This window comes from Microcaecilia unicolor, chromosome 1 (genome assembly GCF_901765095.1).
Source record: "Microcaecilia unicolor chromosome 1, aMicUni1.1, whole genome shotgun sequence".
NCBI lineage: Eukaryota > Metazoa > Chordata > Amphibia > Gymnophiona > Siphonopidae > Microcaecilia > Microcaecilia unicolor.
The window spans coordinates 141,443,112-141,466,225 of NC_044031.1; the positions used below are offsets into that span (position 1 = coordinate 141,443,112).

General features: G+C 41.9%; 1 protein-coding gene across 1 annotated transcript in view; it reads left to right on the top strand.

Moving 5' to 3' along the window:
* Positions 1 to 23,114, top strand: part of UMAD1 (UBAP1-MVB12-associated (UMA) domain containing 1) — a 243,720-nt gene that overhangs the window by 215,281 nt on the left and 5,325 nt on the right. Inside the window, 1 exon segment of the mRNA XM_030201062.1 lies at positions 14,615 to 14,700. Coding sequence (XP_030056922.1) covers positions 14,615 to 14,700 — 86 coding nt within the window.

Sequence of the window (23,114 nt, forward strand, 5' to 3'; positions counted from 1 at the left end):
AGATTTTGGTAAAAATCTCTTAATTTAGAAGGAGAGTTACAATATTATACTCATTGCAAAGCATCTGACTCTTTTTTTTTTTTGTTGTTCGTTTATTCATAAATGGCAGAGAAATTGTTTCTGTTAGTTAGGAATTTAGGGCCCTGTTTACTAAGGCGTGTTAGCGTTTTTATTGCGCCTACAATTAACACATTCGTTAACCATGTAGGTGCCTATAGGGATATTGTAGGCGCATACATGGTTAATGCACGTAGATGCTTAACGCACGTTAAAGACGCTAACACGCCTATAACGTGACTTAGTAAACAGGGCCCTTAGTTTATTAAATTCATGTTGTGTCAGCAATGATGATATCCTCAAATGCTAATTGTGAGAAATTTTCCAGCTTCTTTGCTGATAAGACTACATGTATTCATTAGGATCTAAAGATGGGTGTGCCAACACACCAAAAGAAGAGAAATGGAAAACTGCCCCACTGACAATATTGTCTCCAATTCTTTGTCCACTAATGTAATATATTAAAAGCACAAAAAGGGGATTATACAATAAATAATGTCTTGCAGTGACCTCTGCAGTGGACCGGCACCTCTTTCGGGGGGGGGGGGGGGGGGGGGGGTTCTCATGGCCTTACAAATTGAAATATTTTGTTTTCTGCAAGGCTTTTCATAACCACATATGGGCAAATTTGCTATATAGGTTTCCTCTGTGTTGTCTGTGAATCAAAAAAGGCAGTCCAAAATGTCACCTGAGTTGCTGATAAAGGAGCTTTCTGGTGAGATACATGACTTTTGTTTTTGCTAAATTCAATAATTTGATTCCCTATATATACATTGATGTTAATAATGCATTCCTTGAATCTCAAATTCAAATCAACCAAACCTTCCCGAACTAGAAAAAAATGCAAGTCATCGGCATACCTTCTGTAAGAAACTTTCAGTTCCTGAAATACTGAATTCAGTGACCCCCAAAAAAGATTAAAAAGTAGGGCATTACATTTCAGCATCAGTACCCGTCTAATAGTGAAATTCAATATTATGGTGCAACCAGGCTATTCACTGCCAGAGCAGACAAGGCTGAGTTTATGAACAGTCTGTGCTTATATGAATCCCCAGTGAGTGTTGGAGAACCTGCTGATCGCCTGGGTAACTGTTTCGACGGTCAGGAGGGCGAAGTTTGACCAGGTTCGATCAGCCAGGTATTCTCCAAAGGTTGGGTCCAACTCATTAAGGAAGTTTTCGATGTCAGTGTTGTCCTGAGGTAGCATGTTGCGCAGGTTTACAATTTTTTCATTGAAATACTTGGCAAGTTTATCTGCAGATGGGATGTCTGTATTCATTGTAGTGACCAAGTTGGTGTCTAGGAGTTTGTTCACGAGTTGGTATAATTTCTTCGTGTCTTTGTAATTATTCCCTATTTTAGTTTTATAGTATGATCTTTTGGTCTGTCTTATTGCATATTTGTATTGTCTTTGTATTTGTTTCCATGCGTTGTGTTTATGTTCATCTTTTGTTTTTCTCCATGCTTGTTCGAGTCTCCTGGATTGTGTTTTTAGCTTTTTCAGTTCACCGTTGAACCATGGTATCGAGTTATGCTTACGTGTGATTCTTGTTCATAAGGGTGCTATTTCATCTAGTATATTTTTGCATTTTTTTTATCCCATTCTATGAGGTAGTATATGGAGTCCGTTTGTGCTGTCCATTCGTTATGGTATATCAGTTGCCAGAATGTTTTCGCGTCTACTTGACCTCTTGTGCTGTAGGATATGTGTTCTTGTATTTGATGTAAACCCTTCTTCCGCCAGTGTAGGGATAAGTTTTGTTTGTAGTGATCGGTCCAGGGTGTTTCTGTCCATTTAATATCTGTTATTATTAAGTTCTGGTCTGTTGAAAGTTTGTGAGAAATGAGATCGAGTGTGTGCCCTTTGATGTGGGTTGGTTGCATTTATGGCCAGATGAGATCCTATAAGTGGAGGAATTCCTTACATTCTTGTGCGTTGATAGAGTTTGAATCTTCTAAGTGAAGGTTGATGTCTCCTAATACTAGTATATTGGAGTTGGTTACACATGTGTTTGAAATGAAGTCCATGAAGTTAGTCTGGTCTTCGTTCCAATTACCTGGAGGTCTGTAAAACAAGACACAATTCAAATGGTCGCGTAGGGTTTTGTTGTGGATTCTGATTGAGACAATTTCAAGTTGAGGTGTTATGGACTCGGCAGTGGTTTCAGTGGTGAAGTGGGATTGATAGATTAATGCTATGCCACCGCCTTTCTTAGGGAGTAGAAATCCAAGTGAGACGTTTATGTTGGGCTGTAAGAGGCTGATTTGCACAGACAGGGAAAAGGATCTTGGGGTGATAGTATCTGAAGATCTGAAGGTGACGAAACAGTGTGACAAGGCGGTGGCCATAGCCAGAAGGTTCTATGTTGTATACTACTACTACTACTACTTAACATTTCTAGAGCGCTACTAGGGTTACGCAGCGCTGTACAATTTAACAAAGAGAGACAGTCCCTGCTCAAAGAGCTTACAATCTAATAGACAAGTGAACGGTCGGTCCGATAGGGGCAGTCAAATTGGGGCAGTCTGGATTCACTGAACGGTAAGGGTTAGGTGCCGAACGCAGCATTGAAGAGGTGGGCTTTAAGCAAAGACTTGAAGACGGGCAGGGAGGGGGCTTGGCGTAAGGGTTCAGGAAGGTTGTTCCAAGCATAGGGTGAGGCGAGGCAGAATGAGCGGAGCCTGGAGTTGGCGGTGGTGGAGAAGGGTACTGAGAGGAGGGATTTATCCTGTGAACGGAGGTTACGGGCGGGAACGTAAGGGGAGATGAGGGTAGAGAGGTAGTGAGGGGCAGCAGACTGAGTGCAGTGTGACAAGGCGGTGGCCATAGCCAGAAGGTTCTATGTTGTATAGAGAGAGGTGTAACCAGCAGAAGAAAGGAGGTATTGTTGCCCCTGTACAAGTTGTTGGTGAGGCCCCACCTGGAGTATTGTGTTCAGTTTTGGAGGCCGTATCTTGCTAAAGTTGTAAGAAGACTTGAAGTGGTCCAGAGGAAGGCGACAAAAATATGGGATTTGAACCAAAAGACATGAGAAGAGACTGGAAGACCTGAATATGTATACCATAGAGGAGAGAAGGGACAGGGGAGATATGATACAGACTTTTAAATACTTGAACGGTATTAATATAGAAACAGATATTTTCCAGAGAAGGGAAAATGGTAAAACTAGAGGACATGAACTGAGGTTTTGGGGTGGATGTCAAAACTCTTTTTCACAGAGAAGGTGGTTGATGCCTGGAATGCCCTCCCGAGGGAGGTGGTGGAGAAAAAACCTATGGCGGAATTCAAACTGGCATGGAATGAACACAGAGGATCTCTAATTAGAAAATGAATGGTATAAAAAAAAACAGAACTTAAAGGGCTGTATACAGTGGGGGAAATAAGTATTTGATCCCTTGCTGATTTTGTAAGTTTGCCCACTGACAAAGACATGAGCAGCCCATAATTGAAGGGTAGGTTATTGGTAACAGTGAGAGATAGCACATCACAAATTAAATCCGGAAAATCACATTGTGGAAAGTATATGAATTTATTTGCATTCTGCAGAGGGAAATAAGTATTTAATCCCTCTGGCAAACAAGACCTAATACTTGGTGGCAAAACCCTTGTTGGCAAGCACAGCGGTCAGACGTCTTCTGTAGTTGATGATGAGGTTTGCACACATGTCAGGAGGAATTTTGGTCCACTCCTCTTTGCAGATCATCTCTAAATCATTAAGAGTTCTGGGCTGTCGCTTGGCAACTCGCAGCTTCAGCTCCCTCCATAAGTTTTCAATGGGATTAAGGTCTGGTGACTGGCTAGGCCACTCCATGACCCTAATGTGCTTCTTCCTGAGCCACTCCTTTGTTGCCTTGGCTGTATGTTTTGGGTCATTGTCGTGCTGGAAGACCCAGCCACGACCCATTTTTAAGGCCCTGGCGGAGGGAAGGAGGTTGTCACTCAGAATTGTACGGTACATGGCCCCATCCATTCTCCCATTGATGCGGTGAAGTAGTCCTGTGCCCTTAGCAGAGAAACACCCCCAAAACATAACATTTCCACCTCCATGCTTGACAGTGGGGACGGTGTTCTTTGGGTCATAGGCAGCATTTCTCTTCCTCCAAACACGGCGAGTTGAGTTCATGCCAAAGAGCTCAATTTTTGTCTCATCTGACCACAGCACCTTCTCCCAATCACTCTCGGCATCATCCAGGTGTTCACTGGCAAACTTCAGACGGGCCGTCACATGTGCCTTCCGGAGCAGGGGGACCTTGCGGGCACTGCAGGATTGCAATCCGTTATGTCGTAATGTGTTACCAATGGTTTTCGTGGTGACAGTGGTCCCAGCTGCCTTGAGATCATTGACAAGTTCCCCCCTTGTAGTTGTAGGCTGATTTCTAACCTTCCTCTTGATCAAGGATACCCCACGAGGTGAGATTTTGCGTGGAGCCCCAGATCTTTGTCGATTGACAGTCATTTTGTACTTCTTCCATTTTCTTACTATGGCACCAACAGTTGTCTCCTTCTCGCCCAGCGTCTTACTGATGGTTTTGTAGCCCATTCCAGCCTTGTGCAGGTGTATGATCTTGTCCCTGACATCCTTAGACAGCTCCTTGCTCTTGGCCATTTTGTAGAGGTTAGAGTCTGACTGATTCACTGAGTCTGTGGACAGGTGTCTTTCATACAGGTGACCATTGCCGACAGCTGTCTGTCATGCAGGTAACGAGTTGATTTGGAGCATCTACCTGGTCTGTAGGGGCCAGATCTCTTACTGGTTGGTGGGGGATCAAATACTTATTTCCCTCTGCAGAATGCAAATAAATTCATATACTTTCCACAATGTGATTTTCCGGATTTAATTTGTGATGTGCTATCTCTCACTGTTACCAATAACCTACCCTTCAATTATGGGCTGCTCATGTCTTTGTCAGTGGGCAAACTTACAAAATCAGCAAGGGATCAAATACTTATTTCCCCCACTGTATGTGTTTGCAAATCAAGTGGTGCTTAGATGTCAACTCTGGGTGTATCAGTTAAGGCCGGTGCTGGGCCTGCTTGTATGGTCTGAGTGCCGCATATAGCAATCTGGTTTAGGATGGGCAGGAGAGAGCTTCGACGGAAACTCCAGTAATTTGGAATGTGAGGACAGCATTCGGCAGACTTTTATGGTCTGTATCCCACAAACGACAAGACGGATTTGGATAGGATTTGACAGCAACTAGTTGGAACACAAGGACAGAACCAGATGGACTTCTACAATCTGTGTCCCAGAAACAAAGAAAGACCATGATCAAGTATATACTCGGGCTCATTTTCAAAGCACTTAGCCTCCCAAAGTTCCATAGAAACCTATGGAACTTAGCCTCCCAAAGTGCTTTGAAAATATGCCTCAATGTCATGTTCATTGCTGATTTAATCTAGAATTGAGAATGAATATTGGGCAGCTGGATGGACCAGGTCTTTATCTGCCGTTACTTACTATGCTACTATGTACAATTTGAAAAATTTGGTGAGTTTCAATTTAGAATAATCATAAGCCCTTATTTAACAGCATGACGCCCATTGGTAGTACCATGGAGCTGCTGCTTGGATCAACTAGTGCCATTCTGAACCTGGCACCCAATGGTGCAGGAGTAGCTGGGGATTACTTCTGCTCCCCCATCAGTAGACACCGGGAATTACAGAGGTAGGCACAGGAATACTTACATAGGGTTGGGGTTCTTCTGCTGAAGTGGGATGGAAGAATCTTGTTTTATGCATTAGCCCCTTTAAGAAGAATCCTTGGAACATCAAGTCACACATTAGTGCCCTAATGCTGCCTGAGAAAAAAGTAATGTAGCTTGCAAGGTTATTAATTTACCTTAAGAGTTGTTGCAAATTAATTCCCAAGTAAATTAAGCTGTGGTAAAATTCAGTATTTTACTGCAGATTAGTAACTTCTTCCTTTAACTGTTCTCTACCTTAGCAAGCACACAAGGCAGGGGTAGCCCCTCTCTCTTTAATTATTTGCCATTTCAATAGGTTTTAAATTTTACTGTAAACTGCTCTGCTATGATCTCAAGAATGGCAGTGTTTTAAGCATAATAAACCATAAGCCTAATAATAAATCATAGAACTACTGGCCCAAGCAGTTCAAGAGCACAGTGATGTATTAGCAGTGATGATATAGTGATGATGCACCTTTTTCTTAATAAAACCCTGTGTGTCTTTACTTTTTATTACGCAAGGAATTTTGTTTAATCTCTGGCTATAAGCTAACAATACCAAATCTCTTCTTCAGTTCTGTCTAGAGGGTTAGAAGAAATTTTACGAGCCAATATCTCCTTCTACTAGCAACCTAGCCACATCAAAAATGTGGGAATGCATATACCTTTGAAGTTGGATAGGCTTTTCAAACTGAGGGGGCCTTTTACAAACATGCGCTAGCGTTTTTAGCGTGCACTAAATGCTAGAGACATCCATATATTCCAATGGGTGTCTCTAGTATTTAGCGTGCACTGAAAACGCTAACACGCCTTTGTAAAAGACCCACCCCCCCAATGTGCCTCCTATGTTGCATTGTCTTAAAATAGATCTGTTTTGGTGGGCGTATGCTATCTCCCTTAGGGCCCCTTTTACTAAGCCACATAGGCGCCTTCACACGCCAAATTGGAGTTACTGCCCGGTTACCGTGTGGCCCTTGTGATTATTTCAATTTTGGTGCGCGTCCGAAAAATATTTTTTATTTTCTGGCATGTGTAACGAATGCGTACCAAGTGGCATTTGATGCTCGTAGGTCATTACCTCCCAGATTCTTTACAACTAGGTCTATTGCTGGCGGTAAGGTTTCAGACCCACAATGGACGAGCAGCAATTTTGATTTTGCCACACGTCGACAACAAAAAAAAAAAGAGGCCTTTTTTACAGGCGCACTAAAAAATGGATTGGCGCACGCCCAAAACCCGCACCTACACTACCACAAGCCATTATTCAGCACGCCTTTGTAAAAGGACCCCTTAATTTATTAATTTTATTTATTTATAGTGTGAATCTGCATGTGAGTAGTGTAAATAGAGACACTGTATTTGTCCGAATGGCCTGCTGTGTGTTGAAAATGGACATATCTTCTTCATGCTTATCTTGATATTTCCAGTTATTACCTTTACTAAACAGCACCACACAATTTAAAAGTAAACCCTTTGTGTGTTTTCTTTCTTCATTTTTCCATAGCATGAAATGGTTTAAGAAACTCTGCTTTATAAAATTTCCAAAAAGTGGAAATGATGGGGTAGACAAATTATTCAATTTGTTTCCAGTAGTCTCTCTAGTTATAAATGAGGAATTTTCAAACATATGTCACTCTGTCCACACCTGCCTCCATCAGCCAACAGAAGTGCCGAGAGCCATCAAAACCAAGCAGAAATAGAATCTTCAAACAGACAGGAAATAAAGCTTCACGTCATTACCTAATTTATCCCATATGTCAAATAAACCACTGAGGAATGGATACACATGAATTCTACTTTTCCAATGTTCCTCAAAATTTAATTTGACACTCAAGATATGCAAATTTATCATGTGCATGTTCATTGTGGGTAGTCTTAATATCCAATTTAGCTGTGGGTTTTGTCAAACCAAATTTAAGAAGCCCTGTCTCAACCCCTTTGTTAATCTATGACTCCCCTTTACTTCACAACTAAGGGTCGCAAATGCCGTCTTATATTCTGTCACTGTTTTGGTCTCCAACACCTGACTGATCAAGAATGGGTTTCCTACGAGTACGATGATATCAGATCAGCCGAAGAAGTAGGGAACAGATGTTGGACATCCAAGCCATGCAGAACTCCAGAGGTTGATTTTAGTAAAAAAATATATGAATGTTTATTAAGAAACCAGATACCATGGACTCTACAAATACACAAAAGCAAAAACATAAAATATAAAACATGCATGCTATATTAAAAAAACAAACATATAATGACCAAAATAAATTTATAAATACATACATGAAATTATATATATATATGAGGAAAAAGGAGGTGAGGCGATATACAGTCATTGAGAGAAGACTTGTAAGAGCTTTGGAAAGTGGATATAATGTTATATATGTGATATGAATCGTGGATAGTAAAAGATAACGTATTTTAAACAAGACACCAGTGAGGGAAAGACAGACTCAAATTTTGGAGCACCCAAAAGAGGAAGAGACCACATAAAAAAGGAGCCACAAAAAGGGGGTTGGGCTAACGTGTATAGACAATATTCCTTGTCTCATAAAATGGTAAAATATGTCAAGCCAACAACACTAAGAAATTATAGTAAAAAAATATATTATAATAAATTACATATAAGAGGGGCAGAAAACAATGTATACTATATAGCATACACAATACAATATGTAACTGCCATGTAATTAAAAAAGGCAGCCTGCAGTCTATATTTCTCGCCAAAGCTATGTATAATTACTGCATACAAAAACCTCTTAAAAATAAACCAAAATGTATAAACAAACTTTATAACTTCTCTTAATCAGAGAAATATAAAACTTAGAGGACTAAAATAACCCACGCCATGTATATGACCAACCAGCTCTACTGACAGATTGTCCCATGCATCCATCATTCTTTCTCTGAAAAAATATCTTCTAATGTTTTATGCTTGAATCTGTGCCTCTTACCCCCCACCCTCCCGAGCCTCATGATCTAGCCAAGATTTTGTATACCAATCCTGTAGTTGCATTTAGAAACAGCTTTATTTGTGGTCCTTCACTAGAAAAAAATGTTTTTATGCAAGTTGCTAGGGGATTTGGGATTTTTCTCCCATTTATGTTGTACCTTTACCAAGTGTGGAATGCAATGTTGGAAACGATTTATAGCATCCTAAAGAAACAGATGATAAACCTTAAAGAGGTATTACAGTTCCCTGTGGAAGAGTGTATGTCATAATTCTTTTCCAAAACCCCCAGAAGTTTGTGGCCCTAGAAGGCCATATGATAAGTGCTCCTTAATGGAAAAGAAGAGATGGGCTATTGGGTATAGCTCGAGCTTCTTGGCAAGTACAAGTTTGTGTGATGTTGGCTGAATTACTTTACCAAGTTGTCTATACCCATCAATAATATGTCCGTCTTCAATCTGTGCAAAATATTGCAATAACAGTGTTATCTCTTGTTAAAGGATATGATTACATGATTCTTTTATTAATGAAATTTCATTGGTTACCAATATTATTCTGTATAAAATTTAAACTTCTTGTCCTGGCCTACAGAGCACTGTATAATAAGACACCAGATTATCTTGCCTCCCTTATTTCATTTCACGCCTCACCTAGCGCATTGAGATCATTACATGGTGCACTGTCTGAGGGGGTAGGACTTTGTAAGCAGCCATCTTGAATCAGCTCTGCATTCTGCCTATTTTTTGTGCAGCTCCTCTTCTTTGGAATACTTTACCATTATCATTTTGTACAAAACCCTTATTAGTAAAATTCAAATCAGCACTTAAAACTTTTTTTTTTTAAAGCAGGCTTTTTCAGTAGTTGTAGATGTTCTGGGTTTCATTCCCACTGCAGTTCCTTGTGACTCTGGGCAAGTCACCTAACCGTCCACTGCCCCAGGTACAAATAAGTACCTGCATATACTATGTAAACCGCTTTGAATGTAGTTGCAAAAACCACAGAAATTCAGTATATCAAGTTCCATTTCCCTTTCCTAAATAGCTGCATCCATATTGGTTCTAATATTAATTTTAATATTTTATTTCTACTCTTTTTTCCTGTATTTTAATTGGTGTGTTACTTTCTCCCTTTAGTATTTTATGTATACTGTAATTCGCTTTGATGCATTGTTTGCAAAAGCAGTATATCAGACGCCAACCTCTTCAAGAGGAAGAGAACTGGTAGCAGTCCCCAGCCGACATGACATCTATGCTTACCACTGAATCGGGGCATTTCACTATAGTTATTTCTCAGCTCTTCCTGGTTCCAAATGGGTGTGGGAGGCATATTTGCCCCTTTAATTACATCAGACACCGACCTCATCAAGAGGTAGTGCCACGCAACGCCTAAGGTATAAGCCAAACGCACACTCCTTTGTGCAACGACTGGTGCAGCAAATTGAGGAAGCCGTTATTTTTTATTTGATGCTTGAATAAGGTATTGAAGGGGTATCTAGTACAGGTTTTTAATTTAGAGTTTTTATTAACAACCTAAGCCGGTGCATTTTTAAAAAAGCATTTATTTTGTCTAGCCTGTTTTGGGTTGGGTTTTATGGGAGGGGAAGGCTCAAATAGCTAAGGGTCTTAAATTCTTCCCAAACAACGATAGTAAGTAATTGGCCAAGGTGCAGTAAGTAGTATTATAATTCAGGTTCCTTAGTAGCTTGTAATTTTAAAGATTGTCTTTCTTGCTTCCAACATATACCTGAGGTAATAATTGGGAACAGGCATAAAAGACATTCAAATCGAAATCCTCACTTTAGAAAGGATAGGAATTTGGTTGAGATACAGATTGAGAAAACGATACCTATTATTTCAGATTATACTGTAACTGAATGCTTATATTTTAATGCATGCTCTCTTTGTAACAAATCAAATTTAATTGGGGATTTATTAACAGATCAACAGCCAAGAATTGTTTTTATTACAGAAACCTCGTTATCCGATATGACCTCTCCTTATGTTTTAACAATATTTCCTCTTGGATATAAGGTAAACAGGGTAGAAGAGGGGATGGATTAGCCCTTATTCATTAGCCCTTATTCATAAGGATTCTCTCACTTTTAAATTGGTAGAGAAATAAGCGGAAGGCGATTTGGAATACTTGGTCTGTCAGTTTATGGACAATTGGAGTAAATTTACTATTGGTTTTCTTTACAGCAGCAATCATATTCTGGACACTGCACAAATATATCATCTGCATATGAAAGGGAATAAGTATTCCTTTCTTTCAAATAACCTCCTAGGGGACTCATATATACATTCAACAACTGGGGAGAAAGTGGATAACCTTGGGGGACACCACAGCCTGACCGCTGCAATTGAGCAGCAGCAGCCTTGGGGATACAGACAGAGGCAAAGAGGTACACTGGTAGCAAGCAGGTCCCCCAAGTCCCAAGCAGCAACAAAACGCAGGAAGGAGGGCTTCTGGAGGCTTACAAGAGGCTGAGTGCAGCTATAAAGGATAATCGGTGCCTAAGAAGACAGTCAACGAACCAGTTGGGGATCTGATCATCCGACAGAGACTTGGTGGGCCTGAGCCAAGATTGAGTGGGACCAGGCCTACTCATAGCTACGCCCCCAAACTGGACTGCCAGAGCTCTGGGTGATTTTCCCACGATGGGGCAGGGGCCCAATGCAGAACTTGACCGCTGAAAAACTAAAAAATCTCTGCTTTTACTGAAGCTGCAGAGGCATGCTGCCTTATAAATGTGCTCTGCAGCTTCTGCACCTGTTCCCTCTCAATTTCTGTGCTGGGAAGCTCACAAAAAGGGGGAGGAGGGGCCAAGAGGGAGTGAATCAGCACTTAGTTTTGTTTGTGTTTTTTTTCCAGGAGCCACTTACTGTGTGTACCCTCTGGGGAGGTCTCACCCCTTGGGTACCCATGGACACACTTAAGAGTAGTCATAGTCTCAGTTCAAGCAGGAGAATTTTTCACCATCCTCAATCTCAAGGAGGCATACTTGCAAATACCAGTATGGGCCACTGCATCAGAGGTTTCTACATTTTGTAGTGCTGGGCCATCACTTCCAGTTCAGGACTTTGCCCTTCTGTCTCACCACAGCCACAAGAATGTTTACTAAAGTTATGGTGGTGGTGGTGTCCTTCCTTCAGCAAGTTCACCCATATCTCAGCAACTGATGCATCCTATTAGAACAGTGTTGTAGTGATGGACAGAGTTGGCCATCTTATGCAGTCGTTATGTTGGATGATCAATTTTGAGAAGGGCAGACTAACTCCATTGCAGACACTGGAGTATCTGGGCATTCTATTCGACACAGCACGGGAAAGTATCTTCCTCACAAAGTGCAGGAGGCCAAAGCTGACTCAACAGATTCATCTTCTCAGTCAACGCAGGCCCAGAGTCTGAGGTCAATGACGGCGTCAATGGAAGTGGTGCCATGGGCAAGGGCTCATATGCAGCCATTATAGGAATCTCTTCTCAGCCACTGGTCTCCAGTGTCACAGAAGTACGACTTTCATCTTCTGTGGACGCTGATTGCCAGATGGAATATGCAGTGGTGGTTGTCACCCAGAAATTTGACCATCGTAGCTCCCTTTACAGTAACACAGTGGTAGGTGGTGACAACGGATGCCAGCAAGTCTGGTTGAGGAGCTTATTACAAGTTCCTTTCTGGTGCCTGGATGGACCAGGAGTCTCAGTGGTCAATAAATCACTTGGAGCTCAGGACAGTGCCCCAGTCTGAGTTTTCTATGATAGTTGGATGATGGTAGCATATATTAACAAGCAAGGTGGTACCTGCAGTCTGATGGCAGTCGAGGCAGCCTCCCTCATGAGTTGGGCAAAGAAAAATCTTCTCTGCTTCTTAGCTGCTCACATTGTGGGATTCTTGAATGTGAAGTCAGCACTCCTTGGGCCCGTGAGAATGGAAACTGTCCAGCCAGGGGTTCAGCTGATAGTGGACCAATGGGGTTCTCCACTTCTGGACTTGATGATGACAAAAAGGAATGCCAAAGTGCCCAAGCCATTGGAAATAACTGAGCTTGATGGGGATCAGTACCCTACTTCAGCCGTTGCCAGAGATTCAACTATTATATATCATCCCTCCTTGGCCCGTGATAGGCATCAGAGTCAAATAAATGGATTGGCTGCAGGGGTCCTCTCTGTCTTCCACAGGTACACAGCCTCCTGAAGCAAGGTCTGGTGCTCATGGAGGATCCATGCCCCTTTGATCATATGGCTTGGCCATTGAAAGGGCTCAGTTGAGACAAAAAAAAGTTATTCTGAGTCGGTCATTGCTACTTTGTTTCAGACTCTGAAATGTTCTGCATCCATGGAGTATGCAAGGGTGTGGTGGATGTTTGAGGGCTGGTGTTCTGAGCACATCCATGGAGTATGCAAGGGTGTGGTGGATGTTTGAGGGCTGGTGTTCTGAGCTCGGACTATCGCCCTTATCTGCTCAGTTTGCACACATCGTAGCATTTTTCCAGGTAGGACTTCAGAAAGGATTGGCGTTGGGTTCTCTAAAAGTTCAGGTTGTGGCTTTGGCCTGTTTCAGGGGTCAACTACAGAAGACATATCTTGCAGCTTACCCAGATATCATTCGATTTTTGCAGACAGCAGCCCACTTGTGGCCTCAATTTCATACGCCATGTCCAGAGTGAATCCTTAATTTAGTCCTTTGGGCCCTTCAGAAGCCTCCTTTCAGCCACTCCAGAAGGCCTCTTTGAAAGATCTTTATGCTAAAAAGATAGCATTCTTGGTAGCTGTTGCATTGACACATAGGGTTTCGGAGTTTCAGGCTGTCTCTTGTCAGAATCCCTTGCCTCACTTTTCAGAGGCAAGGGTCTCTCTGTGGTATCAGCATTTCATCTCCACCAATCTGAGAATCCTCTGTCCTTTCACAGAAAGGACAAAGAGGCTCCATATTCTTCCTTGAAGCTTCTTGATGTGCATAGATTTTGCTTTTTGGTAAACAGGCTTCTAAGCCTACAATTACTAAATGGCTGAAGGAGACTATCACATCAGCTTATTTGCTTGAAGGGAAGCAGGCTCCTCAGGCCTTGCGGGCTCACTCTACAAGGTATACAACAACATCCTGGGCAAAGACTGCCTTACTATCTCCTGGGGATATTTGCAAGGCTGCATACCTTTGCCAAACACTACAGGGTGGACATTGCAGCACACTTGAAAGCCAGTTTTGGGGCTTTGGACCTCAGGGCAGCAGCACCCACTCTAGGGATTGCTTTTGAACATTTCACAGATTCTGCAATAGTGGGAAGCTATATAATGGAAGGAGAAATTGGGCCTTTCCTGATCATTTTCTTTGTATTAGTCTTTCCCACTATTTTGGAGGCCTGCCCAAGGTTTCTGAGATGTTTAGTCAGTGCAAAGTAATGGGTCAAATATCAAATATCACCTTGCATAGTGCTTCTTGCATATCTCTTGTTCTGTACAAGTTTTCCAGGGATGAGAGAATTCCACACGTTTGCTCATTTGGTTATTGTTAGATTAGCAAGTTGTTTAAGGTGGTTGAATTTTTTCTGATTTTCTCCTTACTGCTTGTCTACATAAATACTGAGGAATTAGACTGGATGCCAAGAGAGATGCGTCTCGGCTCAGTTTTCAGTTCTGTCTCCACCTGCTGGTTGATGGACACAACCATCCCACGGGTTCTGGAATAGTGGGTAGGACTAATGGAAAGAAAATTATCAGGTAAGACCTAATTTCTCCATCTAGATCTGTCTGTGCCACTAGTGTTTGAATCTCATTACCTAGACAATGAGAATTTCTGCGCATAGCCTTCCAGCTATTTCTTCTGGCTTTGTCAACCTGTGTATAACCTCAGTTCTTTTTTTCTGCAGTTTCTTTTGTACAAAAAAAAAAAGTTTAACTACATTCATCCCCATGTTCTGTTTTATACAGGGGATGCAGCTGGTGAACGGAGAACAGCATCAAACAGTAACACTTCATCTCCAGAGCGAGACAACACATACAATCAACCTTTACAGGTAGGAGGCAAAGCTTTCAAGTGTGCTCAGTAACATACTCTGAAATAATGAGAAGGTTACACAAGCAATTTACTATTTCTCTAATGGATGTTCTGCGCCATCCAAACAAAGATTTAAATGATAAACCAAGTCTCTTCAGTATTAACTAACAAGCCCTTCATGCAGCCAAAGAGAAGTCAGCCTTGTGTAGCGTAGTATTTTAAAGGCTAAAGAGAAGGGCTTTAAACATGCCTAACAAAGAGTTATTTCAACTGCAGTTCTATAATAGGGCACCTCCAGTTAGATGCCCTGATAATGTGCAATAGGAGCATATTCTATAACAACACTGGGCGCCTAGGTGTCATTATAGAATACTAGCGTAACCCAATATCAGCATGCCTATCATTTAGGCACCTTCAGTAAAACCAGTCATAGACTTGGCATAACTGTGGTCGCCTCAATGTGTTAAGGACACAGGTAACATAGTATTCTGTAAGGTATACATGTAATTGAGATCTCTACCCATATATGTACCCTCTCTTGCATTTACACACCATAGCACTTCATATAGAATTCTGCTTAAAATACTTACACACAATTGCTCATTTTCTCTGTTTTAATGCGAGCAAGAGGCGCATATCAGTGGGCACATAATTATGGAATTGCCCTTCTCAAGTGTAATTATGTATAGAGGTGCGCACAATATTGGGCCACCTACAAGTCCACTGATATTTTATGTATTGTGAGGCTGGAGCTGTACAATTTATGAAATATGCCTATCTCCACCCCCTTAAGTATGCAAGTAGAAAATTTTAGGGCTGTACTGAATATTCGGCCCCCTAGTGCCTCGAATGTATTATTCATATTCTGGCCTAGTGTACATGCACACACATTTGTGTACGTATATTTAAGAAATTATGTTTTCAGTGAAGATTACAAGGAGTCAATGTAACACAAACCATAGCCACAGGTTTCTCTCACTTCAGTATTCTCTGCCCACATAACTACCTTGGTACAGAAATTTCAAAATAAAATTAAAGCATACCTTCCTCCTCAAGCTACTCAAGATTCTACCGTCAGCAGAAAAATGCCAGATGCTATACCAGCATTGCACAAGAATGAGTAGAATAGCCAGGGCCAATGTTCCCTCTAAGCAACATTGTTTATGAAAAGATTTGCTATACCGCTATTCAGTAAATATCACAGTGGTTTACATCTCAAGTAAGAGAAAATAGGCATGAGAAGGAGCAAATAGTTGGGTAAATAGATAGGGTTTTAAGAAGCGAGTTCCATAGCAAAGAGACAAAAATACAAAAAACACTTCCCAGGTGGAAGCCAAGTGCACCAGTGAAGGTGGGAAAATGTCCAGTAGTTTATCATTAGAGGATCACAACTGTTGTGAAGAGGCAAGGGGGATAAAAATGCCATGGAGTGTAGCAAGCAGGCCTACTCACATGGACTTAAAGGAAATAACCAATATTTTAAATTTAACTCTTTAGTGCTCTGGGAGGCAGTGATATTACCTGACATCATTGTAATGTGCACAGTGTTGGATGGCAGTGTTTTGTACTAATTGCAGAGATGTATGCCACTAAACAATTAATTATTATAATCAAGACAGCTAGCACATCTTTCATTAAAAAAGCATGGATCAAATTTGTCGAACAGCAAAACAATAAGTTCTAATCAGTGAAGCTATGTGATTGTCAAAATATAATTCAGGATTGAGAATTATACCTAGGGTTTTCAGTGTAGATGTCTGCACCATGATCTGGCCTATAATTAATAGGGACAATGAGGGAGTGACAGAGCTACCTGTAAGCCACATTGTCTGAAATTTGTCATGATTGAAAACCAAGTGGTAGGTAATAAGCCACATGCACAACTGCTGCGGTGTAGAACATATATAGGAGATTCACCACCGTCACCTTCGCACCCTGAGGTGGATGTGGTTATCAGTGAGAGGAGTAACGCCTTGGAGTCAGGGAGTTAGGTGAAGCCTAGAAAAAGCACAGTGTATAGCTGTAGAAACAGTGGGTAAATGGAATCTGTAGCAACACCGCTAAGGTGTAAAAGGTATATAAGAAATCCCTATATTGTCACTTTTGCGGGCCAAGGTGGGGGAGTCAGACATAGCCTTTGTGTACTGAGGTGGATAGGGTTGTTGGCGAGAGGAAGAAGTAACCGCCCTAGAGTTGAGGAACTGCTCAGGAGTAGTTTGTAACAGCTTCTGCTGATGTGGCATGTTGATGCATTTCCTATGCAATTGAAAGCACAATACTGCAATTCCAGGCCTGTCCCTTGTGACTTAAAGCGCAATATTACAGCACCACCCACCAGAAGGAACGCCAACAGAGAACTCCCACAAAAGCATAATGCTAAGACCCTGCCTTTTCATTTGTCTCTGCCCAAATGCTACTCCAGTGGTGTGAAGAAAGCCTAACCTTTGTCCTGACAGTGTAACCATACCAGACGATACTATTGTGAAAATACTGCCTGCAGATTTACCTGCACACCTGGCAGGCCACATGTTAGAGCAGTTACTATGGTCTGCACTTAACCCCACACCATACAGATAGATGTAATCTTCACTTATTGTTTATTAAAACATTTACTAGACCGCCTTTTCAAAAACAAGTCATAGTTTAGGATTGTTCACCTTGAGATGTACTGATCTACAATATTTTATTTAGTAGGTCCTACATTATGGAATGTTTTACCAGCTAACATCCAAGCAATGAGAGATTTGAAAGAAGTTTTGACTGCTTACTTAGAATATTGTATTCATTATTTTATTTTGATATATTTTATTGAATGTTTTTGTTTCATGTTTTATTGATTTTTATTATATGTTTGAGTTGATATATATATTTAATTTGTACTCCACCTAGAATTTTACAGATAGTGCAGACTATAAATACTATAAGTAAATAAACTACCAGCCCTTGCATGCAATAGGGTCAAGCCAGCACTGAAGCAAACAAGCTTGAGAGACTGCACGATAGAGGTCAAACACCCACACAGCTAATAGCATCTGTCAGCAAATGGACAGCTTACAGGGTACAATTATGAGTCAGAGCTCTCTGCTGTAGCCACTGAACATATTACACACACTAAGCACTAAGGCTAAGAAAAAGAAAAAGGCCTGCCCCACAGTTTTATATTCATACATTCTGATAGCCATGTCGGGGAGTGAGCGAATTCTGCATATTAAGAACACAGGGTTGGCATTAGTTTCATAAAGACATTGGAACTTTACCACACTAAATATCCAACTTGTAGATCTATCCTGAAGCTTCATCCTTCGTTTCTGCCTTTCTTTTCTTACAGCTCACTAGAAATTATTGCTAACATGAAAAGTAGAGAGAAGCCCAAACTCAGGCTGAAGGAACACCTGCGTATCTCTGTGTTAGGGCATAAAACATTTAAAGCCAACATGGTGTCTGGTATGCATCATTTTCCCAAGCTTTTTAAACAAATGCACTGGACCAGGCTTGTCCAAGTTCAGTCCTCGAGAGCTAGAAACAGGCCAGGTTTTCAGAATATCCGTAATTAATATGCAAAAGAGAGTTTTTCATACCCACTACATTCATTTTATGTAGATCTTTCATATTAGGGATATCCTGAAAACCGGGTCTTGTTGCAGCCATTGAGGATTGGACAAGCCTGCACTACGAAGTGCATCTTGATACCCTTGTCATTATTGAATATTTCATTAACTGAGACATGGTGCTTGTTAGAGCAAATGAAAAACAGCAAAGCCAAGAATCTCAGCCAATGGTTTTCATCCAGTCCTCAGGACACACCCAGCCAGTCAGGTTTTCCTGATACCCAAATCAAATATGCAAGAGATAGATTTGCATACTGTGGAGATAGTGCATGTAATTTATCTCACGTTTGTTCGTTGTAGATATCCTGAAAACCTGACTGATTGAATGTGCCCCGAGGATTGGGTTGAGAATTCCCACTCTTAAGTAATAATGTTCTTTAGCTACTCAGATGGATCTATCATCTCTCTAGCAAGGTTGCTTTACATACATCTGGCTCAGGAGTTTCAGTAATGTGAAGCAGCAGAAAATAAGTAACAAAGGAAAACCTATTGTCCTTCCCACTCTTGAGGGCCCACACCCTCTCTTTAAGGTAAGGAAACTTGTACAGACACAAGAAAATCAGCTTTTAAAAATATGTCATTAGCTGAAGCAATTAGAATGGCACACAGCATACAAATAGGAACAGAGCTGGCTAAAATCAGTACATAGACACCTACAGGCATGCCAAAGTGGGTACAGGCAGGTGTTCCATATAAGTAACACTTATTTTATAAGTTAAGGTACAGAAAATGTTAAGTAACATTTGATTTCCTGCATACACCCAATTCAGCTTGTTTGCACCTATTTAGTGTGTTCAAACTCAACTGCAGAGCACATGTACAGTGGCTGCCAAGAGAGAAGCATTTCTCAGGAAGTCTAATTTTGCTCTGAAAAGGATGCCCTCTTAATGAAGCAAAGGATGAAGAATCTGAAAGATCTATATGGGAAATAATTGATCAAAGACACAACATAACACGAGTAAAATAGAATGGCAGGGTATTTGTACCATGCTGAATGTTATTTTCCACTATAACTGTGACATTGAGAACCAAGGGAATAAATTGAGAGACCTTAGGAAGAAAGTTGAGGCTTAAACAGGCACTCAGAGGAACCTTCCAGCAACATTTCTCTGGCTCTGATTGATGTAGGGCATTGTCCCTTCTGGGTGATGCCATTACCACAGGGTTCAGCCAGTTGGATACCTTCCACTCTGCTGTAAGGATGCACTGCAGATAAACTGCATAGAAAACCATCTTAAAAATGGGTTTCAAACAATAGTGATTTGGGAGTTTTGGCAAAAAGAGATTTCCATCTGCCACTTTTTGTATGTAACATAGTAGATGACGGCAGAAAACGACCTGCACAGTCCAGCCAGTCTGCCCAACAAGATAAACTCATATGTGCTACTTTTTGTGTATGCCTTACCTTGATTTGTATCTGCCATTTACCGTAGAAGTCTTGCCCAGCACTAGCCCCGCCTCCCAGCCACCAGCCCTGCCTCCCCCCACTGGCTCTGCCACCCAATCTCGGCTAAGCTTCTGAGGATCCATTCCTTCTGAACAGGATTCCTTTATGTTTATACCACGCATGTTTGAATTCCATTACCGTTTTCATCTCCACCACCTCCCGCGGGAGGGCATTCCAAGTATCCACCACTCTCTCCGTGAAAAAATACTTCCTGACATTTTTCTTGAGTCTGCCCCCCTTCAATCTCGTTTCATGTCCTCTTGTTCTACTGCCTTCCCATCTCCAGAAAAGGTTCATTTCTGGATTAATACCTTTCAAATATTTGAACGTCTGTATCATATCACCCCTGTTTCTCCTTTCCTCCAGGGTATACATGTTCAGGTCAGCAAGTCTCTCCTCATTCGTCTTGTAACGCAAATCCCATACCATTCTCGTAGCTTTTCTTTGCACCGCTTCAATTCTTTTTACATCCTTAGCAAGATACGGCCTCCAAAACTGAACACAGTACTCCAGGTGGGGTCTCACCAATGACTTATACAGGGGCATTAAAACCTCTTTTCTTCTGCTGGTCACATCGCTCTCTCTATACAGCCTAGCGACCTTCTAGCTACGGCCACCGCCTTGTCACACTGTTTCGTCGCCTTCAGATCCTCAGATACTATCACCCCAAGCTCCCTCTCCCCGTCCATACATATCAGACTCTCACCGCCTAACACATAATGTCTCCCGTGGATTTCTACCCCCTAAGTGCATCACTTGCATTTCTTCGCATTGAATTTTAATTGCCAAACCTTAGACCATTCTTCTAGCTTCCGCAGATCCTTTTCATGTTTTTCCACTCCCTCCCGGGTGTCCACTCTGTTACAAATCTTAGTATCATCCGCAAAAGGCAAACTTTACCTTCTAACCCTTCGGTAATGTCACTCACAAATATATTGAACAGAATTGGCCCCAGCACCGATCCCTGAGGCACTCCACTACTCACCTTTCCCTCATCCGAGCGAATTCCATTAACCACCACCCTCTGGCGTCTGTCCGTCAACCAGTTCCTAATCCAGTTCACCATCCTATCTTCATCCCGTCTAGTTTATTCAAGAGCCTCTTGTGGGGAACCGTGTCAAGAGCTTTGCTGAAATCTAAGTAGATTACGTCTATAGCACGTCCCTGATTCAATTCTCCAGTCACCTAGTCAAAGAATTCAATCAGATTCGTTTGGCACGATTTACCTTTGGTAAAACCATGTTGTCTCGGATCCTGCAACTTATTGGCTTCCAGGAAATTCACTATCCTTTCCTTCAGCATCGCTTCCATTACTTTTCCAATAACCGAAGTGAGGCTTACCAGCCTGTAGTTTCCAGCTTCTTCTCTATCACCACTTTTGTGAAGAGGGACCACCTCCGCCGCTCCCTCCCTCCCTCGTGGGTTCTGTCACCATTTGTCTGAGCAGAGCACTTTGAAAAGCATCCACTATCTCTCTACTTCTTTCCGATTCCGCATATGGAACCTTCCAATCTACATCCGGCAGATTGAAATCTCCAATCATCAGAACCTCTCTCTTCTTTCCCAACTTTTGAATGTCTGCAATCAGATCTTTATCTAGTTCCTCCATTTGTGTCGGGGGTCTGTAGACAACACCCACGTGGACAGAGGTTCTATCCTTTCTTTTTAAGGTGATGCATATTGCTTCTTCCTTTCCCCAGGTCCCTGTCATGTATGTTTTTCTGTTTTGAAAATGAGCCCCTATATCAACTGGTTCTCCAGCCACATGTTTTATTACACATTTATTAGAATATTTTTTTCAAAGGTTAACTGCTCTTTGTTAAATCCTTCTTGTCTTTTCCCCATTAATGTTTGTCTGTCCATTTTTTCAGTGATTTTGTTCTTAACAGTAGTTTACAAAATTTGTTCTGACACTACAGTAACATAGTAGATAACGGCAGATAAAGACCTGTATGGTCCATCCAGTCTGCCTAACAAGATAAACTCATAGTATAAGGAAGCGTTTCTCAAACTGTGTGCCGCGCAAGGAGATGGGAGATAAGGGAATGTGTCATGTGCACACTGCCACCATGTAGCTGGCCTGTAGCTTGGGAGAAGGCATAAAACTGCAAGAGCAGCGAATCCTTGTTTCCCACCGCTACTCGGCACATAGTTCACCCAAAGCTGCAGCTGAGAAACAATGCAGCAGTGATTCATAATCATTGCCTGCACTGGCCCCGCAGCTTTCTCTCTGCTGCGTCCCGCCCTGACATCACTTCCTCTTTTCTCAATGGTGGGATGCGGGGCCAACACAGACAGCAAATATGAATTGCTGCTGTGGCCGGTGACACCTCAGAGTAGGACGGGGTTCAGAGAGAGAGGCAGATGCCATGAAAATGACTCTTCAGCAAGCCCAGGTATTTTTCTCACATTGCAAAGCTGCCAAAGCCACTCACAGACCTTCTGTCACAACTTCCCACACCCATCCTTTCCCTCAATTCCCTACAAAATCTCCTCCTGTTTTCTCCATGCTTAATACCCTTCACTCTCCTCCTCCTTCCCCACTCTCTTGAAAGCCCCTATCCCTCTAATGAGCAGGCTTGGGGCTCAGCCTTGTTATTGACCCCTTGCCTACTACTCATGATTTAACCACATAGGGGCCCTAATACAGTGCACTCCATTTAAGTGCACGTCGGATAAGCGCATGCTCTGTTTAACTGCATGCCGTACTTCGGTCCCGTTTTTGGTGCCATCAGTTTCTAGGAGGACAAACTTCAGTTTAGCGCACCACTGATAAGTAAAAGATTCGCTTACATGCATGGTTTAAGACCATTCCTCTGTAGGGAAGACTCCGCATAAGCACGCACATGGAATATGGAAGCCGATTGGCGCGTGATAACCAACGAGATTTCAAATTTACCACTCCTTTAGCTGCCACAGGCAGAATAAGCGAAAGAATGTTGTTAGAGTGTACACTGGGGTCGTCATCGCGGCGGAACTGTAAGACTTTAACACTGGCTGAACGAATAGAAGTTCTTAAAAATTAGAAAACAAACAAAGTCAAGCATCTATTGCTAAGAATATGGTGTCAATCCCAGTTAAATTTCACGGTCTTGAAGCAGAAAGACCAGCTTCTGGAAGACTGGCAAAGCAATACAATCCACAATGGAAACGAAAACAGGCGGGAAAAGCTGAGGAGGTAGAAGATGCTCTTCTTCGGTGGTTTTCTCGAGTCAGGAGCAGACAGTTTCCTGTCAGTGGTCCACTGCTTATGGAGAAAGCTAACCAGCTAGCTGAAAGTCTTGGACTAACTGAATTCAAAGCTACTGTTGGATGGTTGGAAAGATGGAAGGAGAGGAACAACATAAAATTCAAGAAACAGCATGGTGAGAACCAAGA